At 36.2% G+C, this 23,493-nt stretch overlaps 1 protein-coding gene across 10 annotated transcripts in view; it reads left to right on the top strand.

Moving 5' to 3' along the window:
• Positions 1-23,493, top strand: part of pcm1 (pericentriolar material 1) — a 60,935-nt gene that overhangs the window by 16,562 nt on the left and 20,880 nt on the right. For 6 of the 10 annotated variants that reach the window (XM_062981505.1, XM_062981503.1, XM_062981504.1 and 3 more), the window contains 19 exons: positions 73-147; positions 1,095-1,204; positions 2,291-2,507; positions 4,100-4,301; positions 6,063-6,239; positions 8,099-8,253; positions 8,650-8,873; positions 10,248-10,396; positions 10,908-11,037; positions 11,451-11,567; positions 11,815-12,005; positions 12,511-12,708; positions 13,189-13,411; positions 14,511-14,656; positions 15,059-15,249; positions 15,521-15,692; positions 18,235-18,590; positions 19,477-19,644; positions 21,481-21,537. In XM_062981505.1, coding sequence (XP_062837575.1) covers positions 73-147; positions 1,095-1,204; positions 2,291-2,507; positions 4,100-4,301; positions 6,063-6,239; positions 8,099-8,253; positions 8,650-8,873; positions 10,248-10,396; positions 10,908-11,037; positions 11,451-11,567; positions 11,815-12,005; positions 12,511-12,708; positions 13,189-13,411; positions 14,511-14,656; positions 15,059-15,249; positions 15,521-15,692; positions 18,235-18,590; positions 19,477-19,644; positions 21,481-21,537 — 3,258 coding nt within the window. The remainder of the gene's footprint in view (positions 1-72; positions 148-1,094; positions 1,205-2,290; positions 2,508-4,099; positions 4,302-6,062; positions 6,240-8,098; positions 8,254-8,649; positions 8,874-10,247; positions 10,397-10,907; positions 11,038-11,450; positions 11,568-11,814; positions 12,006-12,510; positions 12,709-13,188; positions 13,412-14,510; positions 14,657-15,058; positions 15,250-15,520; positions 15,693-18,234; positions 18,591-19,476; positions 19,645-21,480; positions 21,538-23,493) is intronic. The other 4 variants (XM_062981507.1, XM_062981506.1, XM_062981502.1 and 1 more) reach the window with 2 other exon arrangements.

Raw genomic sequence — 23,493 nt, 5'->3', positions numbered from 1 at the left:
GCTCCTTTAGTTGATACTGTCTTTAGCCAGAATAGAGCTTTTTCTGAGCTGTATTTTTTTTTAATTTCCCAGCAGCTGCTTCTGCCTTTATTGATGCTCCAGTAGTGGTCCCTAAAGATGGAGATAAAACTGCTAGAGGGGTTCAAGGTAATGTAGACTGGGCTTGGTCTTATAGGGGAATGTGTAGTGGCTGTCTTGGCTACTTCTATTGATGGCATAGAGAGAATAGTAGAAACTTAGCTCAAGTCACGCTGGGAATTGTACTTCAGCAACATCTTGGGGGTGATAGTTTACTCATACTGGCTTCAGATGATCTATGATCTTGATGTTACTCCACTCCGCTATAAAGCCACCCCGGCCAAGTGACTAAAGGCATTCATTTTCATAGCTCATGAAGTGCAGTGTTTTCTGGAGTCAAAGAAGATAATTGTGCACTGTATTAGGGCCAAAGCAAATACATCCTATACTTTGGGATGTACTTTCCCCTAGACACATATATTTATCACGAAGATTGATTTAATCTGACGGGAAGGAAACATCTGAATGGCACACTGGGGCAACTTAGTTTAGACAGGAGACTTCAATTGTTGTGAATTTTTCAAATGTTCCTGCACCTCCCATTGCCATATAGTTTCAGAAGCATATATCTTCCTTCAAAACTAATCCATGCTTCTCTTAAGGGACTCTTTGAGTTATCTGCTATATATTTTGACATTGTAGAGCTTGAGAAGGAGCCAAGTGGCCCAAAGGCTAGACCAAAAATTGTGATCATGTGATCCCTGCTTTTCTGGATAGAAAAACTTACTCTATCCTTTTAGATGTCTTCTTTAAACCAGACCAGAAGAAATCTTCAGTGTACATTCTCTAGTGTGATTAGTAATCTCCCAAGATATAAAGACCTTTTTTGTATGATGTTTTGCTTTGTGAGCCACTCAGTCTTCTTAGAGAAGAAAAACATTCTTCAGGTATTTAAAACGTTTCTATGTACCATAGTTCATGATATGATTGCATTTTCTGTACCTTGGCACCTTGGACTGCTTTGAACGAAAAGTTTATCTCTTTTAATACTTTTTGTTTCCTTGTCCTATCTGTAGTAGTAACAGAAACCACAGGTAGCATTTCAGGAGTGAGCCTAACTTCTGAGCTGAATGAAGAATTGAATGATTTAATTCAGCGCTTTCACAATCAGCTTCATGATTCTCAGGTAACCCCTTTTATGTATGAAATATACAGGTTTTCCTCACTTAACCAAATAGATGTGTTCATAAATATTAGTATTTTAACAGAAAATTTGGTGCCAGGACAGAAATATCATGGAAAGAATAGAGATTGGTTCATATATCACAAAAAGAAGAGGTGTTCAATAAGCTTCAGCATTTTATTCAAAACAAAAAATATGCATGCTCAGAATGAAACAACTAGATCAGACAAGCCTTGCATAAGTAAAGAAAAACTTTTAAAAGTTTCAATGGCCACGGCAGAATTGATGACGGTAGAAGTTTGTTTGTTCCAGCATAAGATTTACTTATTTTTCTCTTTGCATTGTTTGCTACACCATATATCCGGACATTTCAAGGTTGTATTTTCCCATTCTTCCTTTACCGCCTCCAGTGCCTTGATGCTGATACTGAGAAATGTCCAGATGCAAAGAGGACAGAAAGAAATGGGACTGAAGGTGTAAGAGGCTTCACGCCTTGTGTATGGGATCTCTAAAGCCTTTGTTTAAAAAAGAGCTTTATTAGCAGAGAGTATTAAAAGAGACATATAAAAAAGGTTTCTCAGAGAACTAGCTGAGAAGTGTCCATCAACAAGGACAGATTCTTGATCTGGAACTTGAAGTAGGTTTAAAATGTATTAACAGAGCAATTATTTGATCCTTTAAAACAGTGAAAAACCATTGGATGCTAGTGGCTGCATTGAACCCCCAAAGATATTTCCCCAAAACTCATTCAATTTTTTATCCTTAAATGCCTGCAAACACACTCAAGAGGATGTGCAGGTTTATTTTGCTTTTTGGGCCCTTTTTAGGAGAGGCTTTTTTAAACAGGAAGTTATTTGAGAATGGAGTGAGTGCTTTTCTTTTGGCAAGACTTTATAGCAAAACTGAAGAAGAGAGAGAAGCCGATAATTAAATGCCTGACAATCATGTGACTTCTGCCTCCTGCCAGCCATGAAGAAAGAAGCCATATGATCATAAATTGTAATTGTTGTTGTAAGTTACCTTGATCCCTCCATGAGGAGAAAGGCAGGGTAGAAATAAATATGATAAAGATGATATATTTGCTTTTAGGTTCAAGCTGTGCCAGATAATAGAAGGCAAGCAGAGAGTCTCTCTCTTACCAGGGAAGTTTCTCAAAGCAGAAATTCCTCCATGTCTGAGCATTTGTCTGAAGAGAAAGCACAACTCTTTAGTAAGATGATAGCACTGCAGGGTAAAAAGCAAAAAATGGACAAACTGCTAGGAGAATTGCATACACTTCGTGACCACCATCTTAACAACTCATCTCGTAAGTAGACTGCAATCTAGTGTTATGAATTCCATTTTGTGCTTGTGTTCCTTTAAGGTGATGATATGGTCTAATGGTGCAAACTTTCTGTGAAATTGTTAGTTGATTTTTTAAATGTTTGAATGTATAATAATGAGATTTGAATCCCTGCTTAGGCTAATTTTCCTACATAAAGTTGGGAAAACTATTTTCAGAAGAAAGTAAGGAAGGAATAATGCATCTTTTAATATGTACATGTTTTAATATCTACACAGAAATTACCATAGTTGTCTCTGACCATTCAGACTTGATAGAGCTGTCTATTCAAATTTCTTCTATTTTCTTTATTTCTTTTAACAAAAAGTAAATAATAATAATAATAATAATAATAATAATTTTATTTTTATACCCCGCCACCATCTCCCCAGAGGGACTCGGGGCGGCTCACAGATATAAAACAAGCATACAGTGGTATCAAATACAAAAACACACACAAATAAAATTAAAAGGCATAAAATAAAATCACAATCATTATAAAACACATGATAAAACATAGCAATAAAATCATACAATGGACTGGGCAAAGTGCACTGAGTAAAACTTGTAAACATGAAGGAAGTTAAGGTGCTATAAGATCATGGGGAGAACCTTAAACTGGGGTGAACTCTGTGGCTATGTCGAGGAGTTAACCAACAGGTACAACTGGTCAGAAGTAATCGCAGAGGCTTAGGGAAGTGCGGGGCGCGTTGCTGCTTAGCAGTGTGCTCCGTGCTTCTCAAAAGGCCTACCAGAGTTTCCTCTTCCATGCCTGCCTCTGCCGCTGCCTCTGCTTCCCTCTCTGCTGCCACCGCCTCCTTCGCATCATCTTCCTCAAAGGTGAGCAAGTGAGGTGTGGGGAGAGCTCCGCCAAGCCCCTGGTGGCGCCTTGGATAATACAGAGCGTCGGATTAGTGGAGCTCGGTTAAGCGGGGCTCTACTGTAGCAGAAATTCCTGTTCTAGCAATTCATTTGATGTTAAGGCATTTTCTTTATAATTGGGTTCAGATAATTCTGCCTTCTGAATGTAAACAAAAGGGAGGCATGCCTGCCTGATTGTTGCTGCATATCATATTAATCTATTTTCTCCTTTATCTTCTATAACTTAAAGAGAGAGGTGAAATACAAATTAGGATTGTAACGAAATGGCAGCTGAAGTTAGTATTATATTGACTTCATCCAATGCAACAGTTAAGATACAAATTTTCTTTTCTCTTTGCACATAATATATAAAGTTCCTTTGCATTTAGATAAAACTGAGCAAAAATAGAAATATCACGCATGAAGGATTAATCAGAAATGATAAACTAATTGCCAAGAAAGAATGTGACATCTTCTTTCTATGTATTTAAAAAGAGAAAAGTCACTATATGGGCCTATATCTAGCGCTTTTCTGATGTTTTCGAATTTGGTTTCTATCAAGTTCTACATGATGGTAATTGTGCTCCTCTGGAGAGTACTGAGTTGAGAGAGCTGCATTAATTGATGAAATGTTCCAGCTATAGCATCTAATTAGAAATTCAATCCTCTATTCTTTTTGCACAGAAGATAAAATCTGTTTATTTTCTTATTTACAGTGTTACCTGGTTCAGGATCTCCTCAAAGGAGTGTTGATCAAAGAAGTGCAACTTCAGTAGCTTCTGCACCTGTAGGGATAACAGCAGGTGTCAATGAAGAACCAAACAGCTTAGCATCATCTGTTGTCTATCATCCAGATTCTGTAACCTCACAGAATGAAAGTGAAGAGGATGACAACCTAAATGCTACAGAAAAGCTTCAGTAATATACCCTTGTTAATTTTGGATACATAGTTGAACCAATTGTCTGTAATAAACAGTTGGCAATAACATTTATTTGAGAACATGCTACATATTAGTTGCAATTTTAGTCATGGATATCTTCTATTTTTACATGATTTTATCAATAGGTACTGCACTGCAGTGGATTACAGTTCTATTGTGAGTTCAAATTGTTTGCTGAGAAAAAGGCAAGGTTGTGTGTTCACTGCTAATTTGTTCACTGCTAGTTTCATACTGAATGGTCAATGTATGCATAGTTTCTGGTTCTTTCAAGAAAGTATAATTAAAAGCCTGTGATTCCTTATAAATACTTTTCTGACAGCGCCTGGTAATGCTTTTTTTAATCTGTGCTGTCCACTAGAGACTAATCTTAGTATAGGTTAAGCATTCCTTATCCAAAATGCTGATGTTTGAAATGCTCCAAAATCCAAAATTTTCTTAATAGATCAGATAGTGACATTTTTGCTTTCTGATGGTTCAGTGTCAAAAATTATCTTCTGGCTAATGTGTATAAGGTACATATGAAACATAAATGGATTTTGTCTTTAGATTTGGACCCATATCCAAGATGTTTCTTTATGTATGTGTATGCAAATACAAGTATTGCAAAATGCAAAAAAAAATCCCCAATATTCAAAATATTTTTGGTCTCAAGTATTTCGGATAAAGAATGCTTAACCTGTATGTGGTCTTGGACTCTAATGAGTAGAGTGCATAGCTGTAGAACTATTCTGGGAGGTGGTGTAATTGTTAGGAGGTAGAAGCATGAATTGTGAAATCTTGGGTTCAGATCAACTCTTCTCACTAGTGGCTTTAGATGTGTCACTGTTCCTCTACTTTAGCAAGCATATCTGAAGTATAGGTATAAGACCAACCTACTGTGTAGGTATAAGACCTGCAATGATGTATCATTGTAGTAAGAGGTTACAACAGAATAGTTTATCATATTTCTTCAATTGTAAGATGCCATCGATTGTAAGATGTAGCCTAATATCAGTACCACCTCCACTGTTTATATAGGAAAAAGGGCATCTTAGGATGGAAGACATACCATTTTTGAAGAAATCTGAACATTGTAACATACTACTCCAAAAATTTTATGAAATTATTGACCGCCCCAAAAAATAAACCCTTCCCTACTCTGAGTATGGCAGAGGGTAAGAACTTAGCCTGTCCTGGGAGAACTAAGAAGAAGAATTGCCCCCCTCTACTTTCTCCACTATAGTGTTGCTTCTGGCCTTTTGGAATGCCTTGAGCAGTACTGGCCCTTTGCTCCATTATGTGGAATGACCCTATGAGTCACATCAAAATCCACAATTTTGGCCCCCAAACCCACCATAAGGTTGGCTTATACAGGAGTATATATGGTATGTATATGCTAAGCAGTAGTAGCCAAATTTCTTACCAAAAAGGAACTACTCAGGTGTTTGAAACAACTGTTTAGCAACTGCTTTGACATAAACTCCAATCTTGCTTGCCTGCTTAGCTTATGTGAAGCTAGAGTAATCAGATGCCTTTGTATTTCCTTGTTGTTGTGATTGTTTTCATTCTCTTCCTCTTCTACTCAGTTTTTCTGGTATGCATCCAGAAAATCCTGATAGTTATCAACATTGTGGAAAAAACTAGTTTTCTTGAGGGAAACCCCATCATTCTATTTTCCTTTACATAAAAATTTAAAAAGACTCTTACATAATTCAAACTCTACTGAACATTCTGTCACTTTAAACACTTTTCATTATAGGAAATTGAATGAAGTTCGGAAGAGACTTAATGAATTGCGTGAATTAGTGCACTACTATGAACAGACCTCAGATATGATGACAGATGCTGTTAATGAGAATACTAAAGGGGAAGAAGAGACAGAGGATTCAGAGTGTGATTCTGACCTTGAGAATCCACAGCCTGTTACCAATATTAGGTTGGTCATTATTGGCATTCTTCTGTTAAAATGATAGTGACAAAATGATAAGACATAGATTTTATATTATCAGAATCTAATCATGCTATAATGATTGGTTTTATCTGGAATACCTGAGAAATTAGCATATTCTTAGAGGAAGTGAGGAAAAGGAAACATGTGTGTCTTGCTGCTTCTTATTACCGATTCCTTCATTTTTTAATCCCAGTTTGCATTTAATTTAATTTGTGTCTGGAAGTGACATTTTTCTCGAGCTTTGTCCCCTAAATAACTGGTATATTCCTTATCACATCAAAATATGTGTCACTGCCTCTTCCAGGTTATATCTTGAGCAGGAGGTGCTTAACTCCTCATTCACCAAGAGTAGGATATTCTCTATAGCTGAAAAAAGAAGTCTCATAGTAACTAACTGCTTCTCTGTTTTCCAGCAGCAGGGAAGAATATGCTATTCTTGGTGAGTGGGAGGAGCTAACTAAAATGGAAGTAAAATACATTCTCTTTACTACTGAAGCACATTGAAAATTAGTCGCCCATGTTTCATTCAAAAAATAAGCAGGCTGGGCACTTTCTTCACTGCAGACCGTGTTTGTCCTGCAATTTAAAGACTGGAATTTCTGAGTGGTACAAAGGAGCAGCTGACACAAATTGTCACCACCCAGAAAAGAAGCAGGAGTTATGTCTTCTATTTGTTGTTTTTTCCTTGTCTCATGCAGATCAATGCAGTTTCAGAGAAGTGAAACATCAGGCGTGAAATTGATTGTACTAGAAGATAGCTTATTTACTAGAATCTAATGCTCATCTTTTTTGGCGGAAATACCTTGCTAAAATGCGGGTGTGCATTAGATTCGTATCTTAGTACTGAGCCGAAGCAAAAGGGGAAGAACCTGCTTCAAGAGCTGCACTTGAAGGTTCTGTTTGAAGGATGCCATCTCTAATTTAATGGCCATGGCTCCATGCTGAGCCATCCTGGGTTTTTTTGGTTTGGTGAGTCATCAGCATCCTTTGGCAGAGAAGGCCTTATCAAACTACAGCCCCTATGATTCCATAGCATTGAACCAAAGTGGATCTACAGCATAGATGCACCCCAAGGTTTTCCTTTCCATTGTTGGGAGCTTTGGTGTTCTAACACTTCCCGGGTAAATGCTTCCCAGATTTTACATATTAGAAGTGGCAAACTGCTTTTGAAACAGAACAGTTTCAGAATCAGGATGTGATATGAGGCCCAGATCTTCTTTCCCCTCTCTTTGCACTTGCAATGCCCCTTGTGAATCTAAGAAGAAGTCATTTGGATTCTAGCCACAATGTTAAGAGATCTGGCTTTTGGATTAGTATGGTGGGTTTTCTCCAATATAATACTGAATTGCTATTGGTACAGTGAGGTATGAATAAATTCTGCTTATATGCTTTGGTAATGTACACACACACACACACACACACACACTGCTTCCCAGAATATAGAAGTCTCAATAAATTTGAGTCTTCTGTGCTTTAGTATATTGTATATCGTTGCTATTTTGGAAATAAGAGAAAACTACATTGGAAGAACCACATACATTTCATAATACTGTTTGCCTTTGGTATCTGCTGGAATTTGGTTTCAAGTCCTCTCGTCGTAAACAATGGTGTAGTAAAATGGTGTCCCTCATACTAAATGGCAATTTTATTTTATTTACTTTTTGCCAGGAGGTGAGAGGCAGGGTGTATTTTCAATCTGTGATGGTGGAATCTGTGGCTGTTGGGAGCAGCCAGTATGTCTATCACATACTTGCTACATAATTTTGTTTTTGTTTTTGTTTTGGTATAGAGATTGGGAGGATATTAGTAAATAATATTTAATGTTGATATTTTTTCCTACCTAGAAATCCACAGGGTATTAGTAACTGGAGTGAAATAAATTGTAACAGTAATTTGCAGTGTGGAACTAATAACAGAAGTGGAAGTCACCTTAATACAGCCTGTGAAATAAACAACCGATCTGCTAACATAAGGATGTTGAATATGCCTTCAACCGTAGGTATGTTTTGGGAATAATCTTAGAGCTGATTTTCTAATAGCAGTAAAAAGTTACATTAATCATTTGGTAACTCAAATCTTTCTTTTTGGTGTGTTTTAAAAACCCTTTTTGAATCTTGAACATGGGATGTTTTGTTGTTTTAAAAAGTCTTCTTATAGGCCCAGTAACAATGTATTCATTGTGATCAGATGTAATTTCCTTCATATGAGAGAAGGGAGAATGCCTCTTTGAAGCAGGTGCAGGACTTTGTGATAAGCACTTACTAAAAAGAGGTTTTAAAAATATCTGTTGAGCTAATTTAAGATGCCTGAAAATGTTTAATTGTCTAATGTGGATTAAGCGATTTAAATATTTCAGCCTGGCCTATAATTAGTAATTTCATTTTTCTACTTTGAGATTGTCATTATAATAGAGAAGATGATAGTATAGAAATACCTCAAGGTGAGGATGACGACATTGGTCCTGAAGCTGATAGAGCTAGCGAAGCTTCCTTATCCAGTCGCAGAAGCAGCATTGTCGATGAGGCACCTGTTGATGCAGAGTTTGAGCAAAAGATTAACAGACTTATAGCAGCCAAGCAGAAACTAAGGCAGCTGCAAAATCTGGTTGCTATGGTGCAGGTATGTTCAATTGAATTCATTGACTTAAACAGATCATTTTTGGATTTTCATTTTGAAAATCAGTGTGGTATAATTCTGGCTTGTTTAAGGTTAGCTTTATCTTGCATGTTTTGAAAATATTGAGAATATGTTTTCTTTCCTCCGATTTTAAAATGAAATAAAAATTATATTTTATGAAAGAAACTGATTTTTAAAAAGTCATAAAATTATGAGATTTAAATATGTGATCCCAACAAATTAAATTATGCTATTCCTGTGAAGAAAAGTTGAACAAATGTAATTCTTTTATCAAAATCAGTGGAACTTCATTTGGTTGGATGGCATTCAAACAGTCCCCTCTCCCCCCATAGATGTGTGTATGTGTGTATCCACCCATATACAGTAGACTCACAGTTAACCGGAATAACAAAACATTCAAGCAACTGATAAAAAAACCCAAAAAATAGTACTACATTAATGAAGTTGTTTTTATAATACAATAAAACTGTGTTACTGTAAGTTAAGTTTGCCTTTATTTGTTTTAATTTGGTTTTAATTATCGTATTTAAATATTAATATTAAGTGAATACAGAGTTTATTATGTGGTATACTATGGGGTATGGTGTTAGTTAGGCCAGTTCTTACTAGTAACTCTCAAACAACAAGAAACTGCATTTATTTGGCATCTACCAGTCCCCATGAGTACTGGTTAACTGAGATTGTATTGTGTACATTCACTCTCTCTCACACACACACACACAGATACAGTAGCCTTTCCCATTTTATGTTAGAGATGCAGTTTTTTCCATGAAAGTGAAAAAAACACAAATAAAAACCTGTCTTTTTACCTGAGATAATACCTTTGCTCTAGATCCTCCAGCACAACCCTTTGATAAACCTCTGGTGGACCTGTAGGAATTAGAAATTTATAGGGATAACATATTAATCAAATCCGCCAAAGTCAAACCTCAAATGTTTGTGTATATAAACTATGTAGAATTGGATCTGAATATAATTATTTCACCGAAACTGTGATAATTTAGTGCGCTTGGAAGACTTCACATTGCTTGTGTAGTTTTCTCCTACAGCAGTGGTTCTCAACCTGGGGTCCCCAGATGTTTTTGGCTACAACTCCCAGAAATCCCAACCAGTTTATCATCTGCTAGGATTTATGTGAGTTGAAGGCCAAAAACATCTGAGGACTCCAGGTTGGACTTTGGGAAGCACCTCTGTCCCCAAACAGGATTAAATTCCATTGTTTAAAAATGTGTAGCAATGTCTGCACCAAGTGTTCAGCATAATGTCTCAATTTCAGTGAGAACTTGTTTGTATGGTGTCATATTTTGAAAATGTATTCAGAGAGATCACACCTGAAAATACTACTGCTCTTTTTAGGATGATGAAGGTGCGCCAGAGTCTGCAGGACGGGATAATGTAGATCAGTACTATTTGGCTGAAGAAGAAAAAGAACAACAGCAGCCAAATAATGTCCTAACAAGTGCAAACAAGTCAGAAAAAGCTGTGGTTCTGAATGAAAAAGCAAGGTATGGCTACTTTCACTTGAAGTTAGTAATGGAGTAACCATGTGAACTGGATCCAAAATTTCAGGTTCTATTTTTAGGTTGAGATGTTAAATCAGACAGGACTACTCACAATGGCTTAGATCAGTGTTTCTCACACTCTCTTCCTCCAGGAATTCAGCTCCCAGAAATCTGAGCCTATCTAAAGAGTTGTGGGAAATGAAGTCCAAAAGATCTGGAGGAGCAGAGTTTGGAAAACACTGCCCTAGATAACCTTCCTGCTCCTGTCACACCCAGATTATTTTATTTAGTACACATTGTGCTATCCTGTTGCCTGTTTGGCCATGAATGGCAGTATCTAAGGCTTCACTTTTCTATCATCTTTAACATAATAGGTGCCTAACCCTCTTGGTCAGACCCAAACTTTTGTTTGGGTAGGTGATCACAATTCTCATATCCCGCCACTACTTTAATCTATTTAGCTTTGTGCATTCTGGTTCCAGAAGATAATAAAATAGGGATTTTCTTATTTTAGGGAGAAATTTTATGAAGCGAAACTTCAACAGCAGCAGAGAGAACTCAAGCATCTCCAAGAAGAAAGAAAGAAATTAATAAAGATTCAAGAAAAAATCCAGGTGTTGCAGAAGGCTTGTCCAGACCTTCAAGTAGGTAGAATGCTTGGATGAGGATGGCCCTGCCCCCAAAGAGATCTTTTTATTAGCATAATGGCCAAATATTAACAGTGCTTCATAGTTTGCTTTTAACCAGGCAGTTCAAGGCTGGAAACAAGCTGGGGCACAAACATTGCCTATTAGCCATGTGTTTTGTGGATGCAAAGGTATAGTATTGAAAGGTCAAAGAACACAAAAAATGTATTTTGGAAAAGTGGTCCTGAGTTTAAAAGTATAAAAAATTGACAGAAGGTCTCATACAATTACTAAGAAGCATATTTCAGTCCAATGTTATCTATTATACAAATTTCCTCTTTTGCCTGTTAATCAAAGAATGCTACAGAATTCTGATAAGGGAGCTTAGAACATTGATTTAATTGTTATTTTAATATTCTGTTCACTCTTAGTTGTCATCTAGCTTGGATAATTGTCCAGGGAATACTTCAGCACCAACTGCTAATGAAATCAATGCAGGAAACAAGGCTGTGGATCAGCCTGAAGAAAAGGCCATGGTGGATAGTGAGGTAATATCTCAGAGTCTTTATTAATGTAATCCAGTCAATCTTTGATTGTTAATGCACTGTTGCATTGGACTGTTAAACACCCATTTTATCACTTTAATTGAAGTATACAGTGATTCCTTTGAACAAAAAAAATCTTCCAGATAGTATAAAGATAAAATCATCCAGACAAGATTGATGGTGCTAAGAATGTAATATTGGTTTATAGTTCATATTAATATTTTCAATTAGTACTTTATTTTTCAAACAGCTTTGGTCAGAGATGCGTAGACATGAGCTTCTAAGGGAAGAATTGCGACAGAGGAGAAAACAGCTCGAAGCTTTAATGGCTGAGCACCAGAGAAGAAGAGATTTAGCAGATACTACATCTGCTGGTGCTGCTTCTGTGAAAAGTGATGGATCAGAAACTCAGTGTACTCCTCAACAAAGCAGAACAGAAAAGTAAGGAAAATCTTCATTCAGTTTTATGTAGGAATGAAAACATAAGTTAATGCTATGTTTGAGGTTGCATCAGGACACCTTTGCCTTACAACCCTCTGTAGGTGTAGAATTTTGCTAGGGACTTTTGAATGCTTCTGGAGTATTACAGTACTTTAGAATGCAGTGGGAAGGCCTGCATGAGAGAGGAAAAAGTCTGTTTTCCCAGTTTAGCTTCTAGGAGCATGTTCTATATCCTGTTGATTTATTATAACAGCTATTTCTTCACAATTATAATTGGACAAGGAATATTTTTTAAAATAACCATAATTTGAAAAACTACTGCTTCCCCCCAACCATTTTAAGAATTATAATTTATCATAGTTATGGTCATTTCTGTGCCTCTCTGTACTTAAAATTATCATAAAAAACCACATGATGCACATGTGTTGGTTCTATGTGAGCTAACTTTACTTCTTAGGCCCTAGCACACCATGACTGTTTTCTTTTTAAAAATACTTTATACTAGAACAATGGCCACATGGGGAGGGTCTACTCAGTGTGCACTTGATGAAGACGAGGGCGATGAAGATGCTTATCTTTCTGATGGACTTGCTCAAGCGGAAGAGGAGGAAGAGGAAGAGCAAGATTCTAGTTCCAATGAATTGTCCATATGTTCCAATAATGTAGATCAAAGCTCATATTGTGCAAAGGAAGATATACAGAGGTTAGTTGTGTGTTCTTTACCAATAGTAAAGTTGTGGTAAATTGCTCCAATAAGGCAATTACTTCTTTACACTATTTAAATAGTTCATTATGATGCAAGTGCTTTGTGTTCTTTTGGTTACTTCATGTGTGAGTTTACCAGTCAACTATACAGAGTTGCATTTAATTAATTTTGGAGATTCAAGTGAAATATTTATTGAGATGGTAAGAGTATGTAGAGTAAAGGAACAGAAACACGTGTGCTCCATCTGGCTAATAGATACAAGCAACTCTTTTCCCTCAAAAAGACAGGAAGGAAGAATGTATATATACATTAGATGATTTAATCATCTGTGGTCTTACCTGTAGACGGCAGAGAAGAAGTGTGTCTATGGCAAGCTAGGCCTGTGATTTTTTACACTGAATATAGGCTTGTAATGTTTTGCCCCAAAAGCAGAATTCTGAAATATGTAACTCCTTGTCATAATGCTCATCATTCTAGCTGGAAAAATCCTCGTCCGCTTTCAGCAGATGGAAACTACCGTCTTCTAGCGAAAGCAAAGCAACAACAAAACATCAGCATGCGCCGTCAAGAAAACCATCGTTGGATGTCTGAGCTTTCTTATGTGGAGGAGAAAGAACAATGGCAAGAACAAATAAACCAGTTGAAAAAACAGCTTGAATTTAGTGTCAGTATTTGCCAGACCTTAATGCAGGATCAACAGGTAAAAGGCTTTTTGCGTTTTCTTTCCTATATTCTTTTCTCCTTATCCTTTGCCTGACTTCTTTGAGACATAACATCATCATTGAAACAGAGTCAGGGCTAAAGCTGGTGCACTTGGTGGATTATTTCAACTTTCAAATTAAGGGGAGCACTGCAGGCTTTTTCTTGCTGTGTAGCTCAACACTTGTTTTCTAGGATCCTCCCCTTCCTACTCTCTGTAAGCATTGAATGGGACATTTGTGAATGGATTAACTCTTTACAAGATTCACTTCAGCTAGAATTATGTACTATTGTTGTATCGACCCGCTGGGTTCCTTCCGTTTCATTAATTTTTACCTATTTACTATTCCTGGAATTCTTTGATTCCTTACTGTTTCTGAATTTTAAAGGTCTTTTCCTTACTGTGCCAATCTCTGTCTTCCATGTTTTCTTGGATAAAAACAAGAGACCCTTCATCTTTCTTCCCTTTTTTTCCTTTGACTCTTACTGATTCCTACTCTAGGATGTTGCCTTTCCCATTTTGAATTGGAAAAAATTGCTCAACCAAATTGAGGCATTGTATGAACAGGAGAGGAAGTGGCTATAATTTTTATGCGTTATTAAATCTGTCTTGAAATGTACTGGCAATATTTGTTAATATAAATTGTTATCCCACCTCCGATTTCTTGTGAAGGCAGTTAAGCATGTTACTAACTTCAGAGACACCATCATTTCTTAAGCATATTCTCTTTAGTTTATGGGCTAGTTTTAGTGAATCAGGACTAATTATCAGATTCTTTGTTTAATGTATACATCAAGATGGTTATGACACATTACATATTCCTTGGCCATTACATTCAGCTATGACAAAAGTCACTTCAGTGGCCTTCTTGCTTGTGGCTTTACCTTTGAGAATTTGAAAGGCAGTCCATATGATCCTATTGTTAGGTTTTAATAGCTGATATTGTACTTTTTCTATTAATTATTCTTTTAAATATTTTTACTTGTTTTTGTTTTGCTCTATTGTGCATTGTGTTTGTGGCATAGAGAAATAAAATATTTTAAGCAACACACTTTAATAAGAATTCGGTTGGAATCAACATACGTTTTTTTCTTTGCAGAACCTTTCCTGCCTATTACAAACCTTGCTTACTGGTCCTTACAGTGTGATGCCCAGTAATGTTGCTTCACCACAAGTACATCTTATAATGCACCAGTTAAATCAGTGCTATTCTCAACTGACCTGGCAACAAAATAATGTACAAAGGTATTGATTTCAAAATTTTTGTCTGCAGATAAATCAAATGGTAGAAAGTATTTTGCTAGTAGAGAAAAAGAGCCAAGTATTTTGGAAGTGCAGTAAATCCAAAAAGATACTGTAGTGAGTTGTGTCACATAATATAAAACTATTCACATTTTGGTACTATTCATATGAATGTGATAGAAATGAAACATTATAATGCTCTGACATTCTTTGATGATATTTATTTTATTTGGCTCTGCTTCAACTGAAATTTGGAAACTAGGAACAGCAAAAATTCAGCACTGTATGCGTTCTTATGTAGTACTGCTTGCTGAACAACCTGGCATGCTTCTGACTGTTGTTCTTAATACTTTGAATAATATTCTACTTAAAATCTGTTTTATAACTCACTTTTTAATTTCCTAGATTGAAGCAAATGTTAAATGATTTAATGCACCATCAAGAGCAGCAGCAAGCAAAAACAGCCAAAAAGAAAAAATCCAGCAGTGCTCCACCACCTCCATCACCAACAGTGTTTTGTCCCTTCAGTTTTCCTTCCCAGACAATGAACCTATTCAACATGCCTGGGTTCACAAATTTCTCTTCGTTTCCACCAGGTGGGCATTTCAGAACTTCATGAGAGATCATTAAATGTCTAGCAGGGAAGTTCCATGGGCTTTACCTTTTATTTCTAGATGAATGCTGGATACAGCAGTCATAAGGACACATTGCATAATCCATTTTGAACTCTTTGGAGAAAGATGGAATATAAATTTAATAAACTTTTCATAGTTATCTGACATTTACTATTTTTGCATTTTATGATATAAACGTATGCACTGAGCAGTGAGTCAAGTTATCAGTTCCTTATTTGTTTTTCTTTTATAGGTATCAACTTCAGCCCAATGTTTCCACCTGGTTTAGGGGATTTCTCACAAAACTGTACTGCTCAAAACAATGAGCAGCAGCCATTAGAACATAATACTACTGGGAAGACTGACTATATGGCATTTCCAAAACCATTTGAAAGTAGTTCCACTCCTGGAGCAGAGAAGCCAAGGTATTTTAAGTATCACTAGAATTATTTGTGAGCTATATTGCTTGTTATTAAGTTTTCTGAAAGTGTGTTTCTTCTTCTCATTTCATTATTTGTGAAACAATGCTATGAATATCAATTTTGTAGTTGGACATTAATAACCTAGTTCAAATCAAGAGTGATGCAAGTGTGTGGACTGCATATAGATGTTATCCACCTAGGACTTTCAGCCCCCCTTTGTTGCCCATGAGCCCCCAAAAGTATGTTATTACAAAGAAAAGTAAGATTATAAAGGAAAGAAACTGAAAAAAGTGAACGGGGGAAAAGGAAAGGGAGCTACATAGGATATAAAGTGCTTTGCATATATGCTGATGTATTTTTTGAAACTTGGGCAGCTTATGTTTCCAACATCTTTGGGCAGTTTTCCAACTTCTTTGGGCAGTTTTCCATTGGTTGATTTGCTCAGGGCAGTGTAATTTTTCATGTCACTAAACTCTGCTTCCACTGGTATCATATTTAGAGTTTTCCAGCAAACATTTGTAAATCATATTCGTTCGTTTTGTTTCTCTTGGGATATTATTCATGTTTCAAGCACAGCAGGAGTGGATGGGATACTCAAAACTGAGGGGCCAAATTTGTACATATTGTCACAGCACACCTTTGGGTAACTGATAAGTAGACTGTAATACTGAAAACTCAAAAAATTCTTGATCTGGGCCAATTATTTGATCTAATATATGAATCTCACTGTCAAGTCAATTTCTTCCATAAAAAGTGGTTTCACAATCTTCACCTTAAATTATCCTGTAGTTACCTTAGCATGATGAAAGCATTCATACTGTAATTGAAAAGACATTGTACACCAAATTATTCTGACAGTAGAAATTGCATGCCTTTCTGTCTCAAATGAATAGAGCATGTTGGCATTCCATCCAGAAAAAAACCATTCTAAATAAGGTGTTTGCAAGTTTCGCCATGGAGATTTCCCTAATTTAGATCATGTTTACCTGTGTTTATAGAATCCAGAAGACGTGTGTTATGATACACACTAAAATCTGGAAATTTAACTCTACTTTCTGAATAATTGCATCTTGCTAAGTAAAAAGACAAGATGGTAAAGGCTCCATATATATCTCTTAAAATAATATTGATTTTGTAAAAATGAACCAGGGGTATACAACTTCGGAGAACATACAACTTTCACGGTACATCTTTAGTGCTGCTGCTCAATCACATAGTCGTTTCAGACTCTTTGAGACCTCATGGACCAGTCCACGCCAGAGCTCCCTGTCAGCCATTGCCGTCCCCAGTTCCTTCAAGGTCAAGCCAGTCACTTCAAGGATACCATCCATCCATTTTGCCCTTGGTCGGCCTCTCTTTTTCCTTCCATTTTCCCCAGCATCATGATCTTTTCCAAGCTTTCCTGTCTTCTCATGATGTGGCCAAAATACTTCATCTTTGCTTCTAGTATCCTTCCCTCCAGTGAGCAGCTGGGCATTATTTCCTGGAGGATGGACTGGTTGGATCTTCTTGCAGTCCAAGGCACTCTCAGGATTTTCCTCCAACACCAGAGTTCAAAAGTGTCTATCTTCCTTTGCTCAGCCTTCCTTATGGTCCAGCTCTCGCAACCATAGGTTACTATGGGGAATACCATTGCTTTCACTATGCATCTTTAGTATGTTAACCTTATTTTAGTACTTAATTTGAGTGATTCTCATTTATTCAGGTTAAGAGAGATAATTTAACCAGTTTAGATATTTGAGATATATCCTGATGAATCAATGACACTCAAATACCTGACAACTTCTGAACACTAGCAAAAATACAACTGGCTAACCATCAAAATGGAGAATTAGCCCCAGCAGGCACAGCCTCAGATTTAAGCCAATTAACAGAATATACAGAAAGTGATGCTATTAATTTGTTCTGCCAGCTTTGATACAGAAAAAGAGCAAAGGGTCATTAGTATACAAAAATGTGCCTAAATCTTTTAAATGTGTCACCCTTGCTAGATTTGGCCCAACTCTCCTCAAATATTAGAGGAGAGGGAGAAAATTCCTATTATGTACCTTCTTTGAATGAAAAATGTAATGTAACCACTTTGTAATCCCTCTGAATGGTTAAGAAAATCTGAATTCATTTAAAACATTTTGAAAGAAAACTCACCAGTTAATTTTGTCAAGTGCATTTTCAGTTTCAAGTGAAATAATGGCAATAGAGTCAGATCTTGAGTATTTGAAGCAAAGCAAGCCCTTGATATCCATGGGCTTTGGTTCCAGAACTCCCTGTGGCTACCAAAATCCTTGGATGCTCAAGTCCCATTATATATAATGGCATAGTAAACTGGTTTCCCTTATATAAAGTAGCAAAATTAAGATTTCCTTTTTTTTTTTAAACATTTTCAAGTTATGGATGGTTTAATCTATGAATTCTGAATTGGTAGATATGGAGGGGTGGCCATAATCAAATTTGTGACTAACTTTATTAGTGAATTAATGTTTGTGAGTACATTTTGAAGTCTATTCGGCATTACCAAGGTATTACAACTCTCTTTGTTTCTGTTAAGAGGCCAGAGGCAGTCTGAAGAAGAGCTGGAGAGTAGATCGGCTTGGTTAAATGAACATCAAGGAGGAGGGAAAGAGAAACCGCTGTTCCTCAAGACTGGATTTGCAGTACCAGTACAAAATACAGCGTGTGGTAGCCAGAAAGGCCAGCCTGACACTGGCAGAAGAAGGGAATTTGATGAAGAATCTTTAGAGAGCTATAGCAGCATGCCAGATCCAGTGGATCCAACCACTGTGACGAAAACATTTAAACCTAGAAAAGCATCTGCACAGGCCAGCCTGGCTTCAAAAGACAAGACACCAAAGTCCAAGAGCAAGAGGAGCACTTCTCAGTTTAAAAATAGGCCTAGAACTAATGGTATGCTCATTTTAATCAAACATAATTTGAGAGTGTTTGCTTTCTTTTCTTGTATATGGAATTCCTGGGGAGTAGTGTGTCAAGACTTCATCCAGTGTTGCCCCTTACGCAACATCAGGCTCCACTGTCAAGATGGAAATTCCATGTTCATTGACTCTAATAGAAGTTTTCCATCTTCACCCCTCACCTTAGTGGTAAAAATACTTTAAACTTAGTACTTATACCACTAAGGTGAAGGATGAACATAGAAACTTCTGTTAGAGGCAATGAACAAGGAGTATCCATCTTGACACCCCGACTGTTCTCCCTCTGGCTAGCCTTATTTTCCTCTCATACAGATAGATATGCTTGCCCTCTATAGTAACATCTTAGGCATAAGGGTTTGCAATATGTATTTAAAATAAATATCGTTGAAGAGAAATATTTACTTAAAATTAACCTACATTAGTGTCAGTTCCCTAATAATGGACTCCTACTGGAGAATACTTCACATAGATTTGTTATCTTTAAACATGCTTGAGTTCTGTACTACAAAGGGGTATATTAAAAATAAAATGAAAGTTAAATTGATAGGTCTTTCCTAAGTGCACATGTTTGGAAGCAAGACTGATTACTTTTATTGGGATTTTATGGAATCAGATTATGGTGGCAATCTATAATGAGAAAGTACATTTCAAACACATTAATAGTAATGTAGATAAAATAACATTGTCTAATCCTTTTTTGTCAGGTTTGGTCACTCTGATTTGTATATTGATTTCCCCGGAATCTCCTAATTGAGATTTTTAATATACAAGGTTCTTGAATCTGGGATTATGATATTTGACTCAGTGTTCAAAATCTTCAGTAAAGTGCAAGTTTTAAAAACATATCTTTTCATTTTAAGGGTTTGAAAGTGCCAGTGCATCTAGTACATGTGAGCCTTATAAACGAAATAGGAGTAGGCACTCCACTCGAAAAGAAGAAGCTACGCAAGCGAAAGTGTTCAGTAAAAAAAATCGGGAACAGCTGGAAAAAATAATTAAATACAGTAGATCATCAGAAATGTCTTCAGGTACTTCAGAAACAAGTTTTAAGTTTGCATTCAAAATGAATTGTTACTTAAGATAAAATAGGATCACAATTTGCTGGCGCTGATGTATCATATTAATATAAGAATTACTGTTGTTACGAAATTGCCACTAAATATAGATAAATGTAGAAGTACATATGGAACTTTAGGCCCTAGTCCTAAATGCATTTGCATTCAATTAAGGTCTTTCTAAATGGTTGCAGATAACCATAGAATCCAGGGTTACTAATTTTCTTTTTTTTAAAAACCTAAATAATATTATGTTGTACTTGTAAATAAAATTTGATAGTGTTTTACTGAAAAAAAAAATTTTTTTTTAATGAGAAGCAATTTGAGCAAAGCTACATTCTCTAACCTCTTTCAGAGCTTGGAAATGAAGAATTAATTGTGATTAAATCTTTATTTCACTAATGGTGACACAATGGAGTTAAATTACAAGTTATGATAACTTACTTTCTTTTGCTTTTCATTATCTTTATATTTAAGGGAACGTGGCTTCACGGAACCGTGAAGGAGAAACGCTCCATAATTCAGGCACTGGCACATGCTACTCCATTCAGTTATTGTTTTAGAAAGTCACTCATTTTAGTTACTTTGGAAGAAATGGAAGACCACCATTTGGGAGCAAGGAGAAGTGATTGACACTTTGAGTCAGTTTTGGATTTAGTTTTTTTGTTTTTGATGTCTCCTACAGTCTTATTTAGTAAAATCTGTCCTGGATTAGTGTGCTTTTGAGTAACATTTTTTTGGCCATTAAAAACAATTGGGGAAAGTTTAAGGAAGATCAGGATAGTCCCACAGGTTGCATTGATCTGCAAAACTTGCATGTGGTTTGCAGTATGCCTGAATTAGACAACTATTCGCTTCAGATTTTGATCGTATTTTGTGAAGATATATAATAAGTTAGCAGTGGCTGATTTGGATACAGCATTAAGTTATAATTTAGTACTGGGAGAGTAAACAAAGCTCACCTACTACCACAGGCTTCAGAGGAGGTTGCTTCTATTTTTGATTAATTGCATTTCACTACATTGTCTGAAATAGTGATTCATATTTACTATGGTTAACCTTGGTTTATGAAGTTGGCTTGCTTTCACTGATCACAGTTAATCTTAACTGCTATCAAGAGTTCAAGTGATCAATTGCAGTTAAGCTCAAATGCAAGCGTCTAGTCTTTTCATATCTGTTTGGCAGAAGAAGGAAGGAGTGTCTGAGTCCAGAGGAAGGGAAGGGTCAGTCTCATCATCCACACACATCTGACATCAATTTGTACCAATGTTTAGTGGTGATGGGTGGGGCAGTGTATTTGTGTGTGTTCTCCCACCCACCCCTTTTTGTGTGGTTCTTTGAAATTGTGGGAGATTATATTATTTTTGAATTGTGAAATATTTTTAAAAATTGAAGTGTTATATCTCTAATGCACTCTCATCTATACATAAATTGCTGGCTTCAGCAGAATTGATATGCAGCTTTTGGCACAGAAAATTGCGACATATACTCAAATAATCCTTTTTGGAATCTTTTTTTTTTTTTTTAAAGTTCATTTTTTTCTCTTGTAATTTTTTTGTCCCACCCCTGCAAAACAAACAAACAAACAAAAAAGCCTGAAATATAAGGGCTCTGATTTGAAATGTTAAATAAATTTTCCCTTAAATATAAAGCTGCCTCGAGTCCCCATATTGGGACAAATACAGGATAAAAATAAAAAAGTAAGTAAATGACCTTTCTCCCATTATTTCATTTGGCCTTGCTTTTATTTCTGATGCACATTTTTGTGTTTATCACTGTCTGTCCTTCCCACCCACACCTTTCCTACAGCACATGCTAGGAGACTACTGCAGCAGTCTAACAGAAATGCATGCCTAGAACCACCAGGTAATGCAGTAGCTGCTTAGCTTCTACGCTTATCTATCTTTATTCTCTGATCTCTTTTTCTAACTTTCATAGTTTTGCTTGTTGAAGTAGCAAAAATTGTACTAATGCAAATTGATTCTGCAAATTAATGTAACTGGCTTTTATCAGTTTGCATTCTGTTATTATTATTATCATTGTAGTAATAACGAGATCTAGAATATGAGAAGATTTGATTTTGGTAAATCTGGTGCTTGATTCTTGTCTCAAGACAAGCAAAATGTAATACGATGAAATGTTTTGTGCATTCTGCTGTTTGCTGCCATTGGCATACCAAGCATGAGCATGTAGCACCACAAGGTTGTATCAGGAATATATATATATATATATATCTCATTTTAAAATAATACACTAGAGTGTCACATATCCAACATAAACGGGCCAGCAGGACATTGGATAATAGAAAATGTTGGATAATAAGGAGGGGCTAAGGAGAACCCTATTAAACATCAAATTATGTTATGATTTTACAAATTAAGCACCAAAACATCATGCTTTACAACAAATGGATAGAAAGGCTATTCAGTACACGGTAACGTTATGAAATAATTACTGTATTTATGAATTTAGCACCAAGATTTCACAATTTATTGAAAAATTGACTACAAAAACATTGACTACTAAAAGGCAAACTGCGTTGGATAATACAGAACCTTGGATAAGCAGAGCTTGGATAAGTGAGACTCTACTGTATACTTGCAAACTATAATACAAAGCTTAAAACTTCCCATTTTGTTAAACTCTGTAAGAAGTTGATCTGGGGAGAAATGATTCCATCTCTATATTAAATGTTAACAGGAAATTCCAAATCAGAAGAGGAACTGAAACATTTCTCCTCCTCTTGTGAAAATGCTATCCCTCATGATTGTTGCGGGTGTCTAGACACTTTTGTCAGCTATTATGTTTAAATTGGGGATAGAGAATCAAATTTGAGGTCCCAGGCGGTGTCATGTATGTGTCTCATGAATCACACCTGGCTCACCCCAAAGTACAGAAACTGTTCTGTTGTGATACTTACATTTTCCTTGTACTTAGGTTTTGAGAAATTATTTTGGGGAAGTAAAGAATGGGTAGAGGTAGATAAATACCTTGTCTTGTCTTAAACATCTTATTCATTGTAACATATATGAGTTCTCCCCCCCTCAATTTTTCAGGAAAAAAATGTGGTAGGCAACACAGAGAAATAGGAAAATCCTGCTTATGTCTACGTATTTTTGTTTCATTATCTGCACTTTCAAGATATTCACATTTCTGACTTTCACAAATACCAGCTGTGATCACAAAGTTGCTTTGGATCTCAGCTATGATTTTTAAATGATGGATGACCGACCCTTGTCCCATGTTCTTTCAACACATGAAGGAAAGCAGACTAGTAATTTCCCTTTCATGTTATTTCCCCCCTTCTCATGTGAAGAGTGATGAGTTTAAATAGTAGAGCTTCCCCTATATGTGTACATTCCACATACATAGCAAAAAAGGAGTTCTCTTGTCCATATGTCTTCCTCTCCATATGAGGAGAGGGGTGGTCCCCTCCTCAACAGTTACATAGAGCTTTTGTGTTAAAACTTCATAGTATGACTAATGTTCTGAAAATACCAATTTTTACTTAAACACAGTCGCTTTATTTATATCTTGTTTTTTCCTCAAAGTGGGATTCAAGGGTAAAGAGTAAAAGATATAAGCATGGCACATGATAGTACAGTATGTTACTTTAGCAAATTAATATTTGAAAATAAGATGGATACAACAGGTTAGGGATGGAAAGTGCTGGACTTCTATGAGCATATTGTCACCAAATAACGTTCTAGTGTATTGTGATATGTGATTCTTACATAGTTGCAAATATTCAGGGCTACTTTGTTAGGTTAGCTGTGTTCTTTATTACTAAGGGTAAAACACATTGTTGCCTGTTCTGTTCCA

This window comes from Anolis carolinensis, chromosome 5 (genome assembly GCF_035594765.1).
Source record: "Anolis carolinensis isolate JA03-04 chromosome 5, rAnoCar3.1.pri, whole genome shotgun sequence".
Lineage (NCBI taxonomy): Eukaryota > Metazoa > Chordata > Lepidosauria > Squamata > Dactyloidae > Anolis > Anolis carolinensis.
This window is presented reverse-complemented; position numbering and strand designations above follow the sequence as displayed.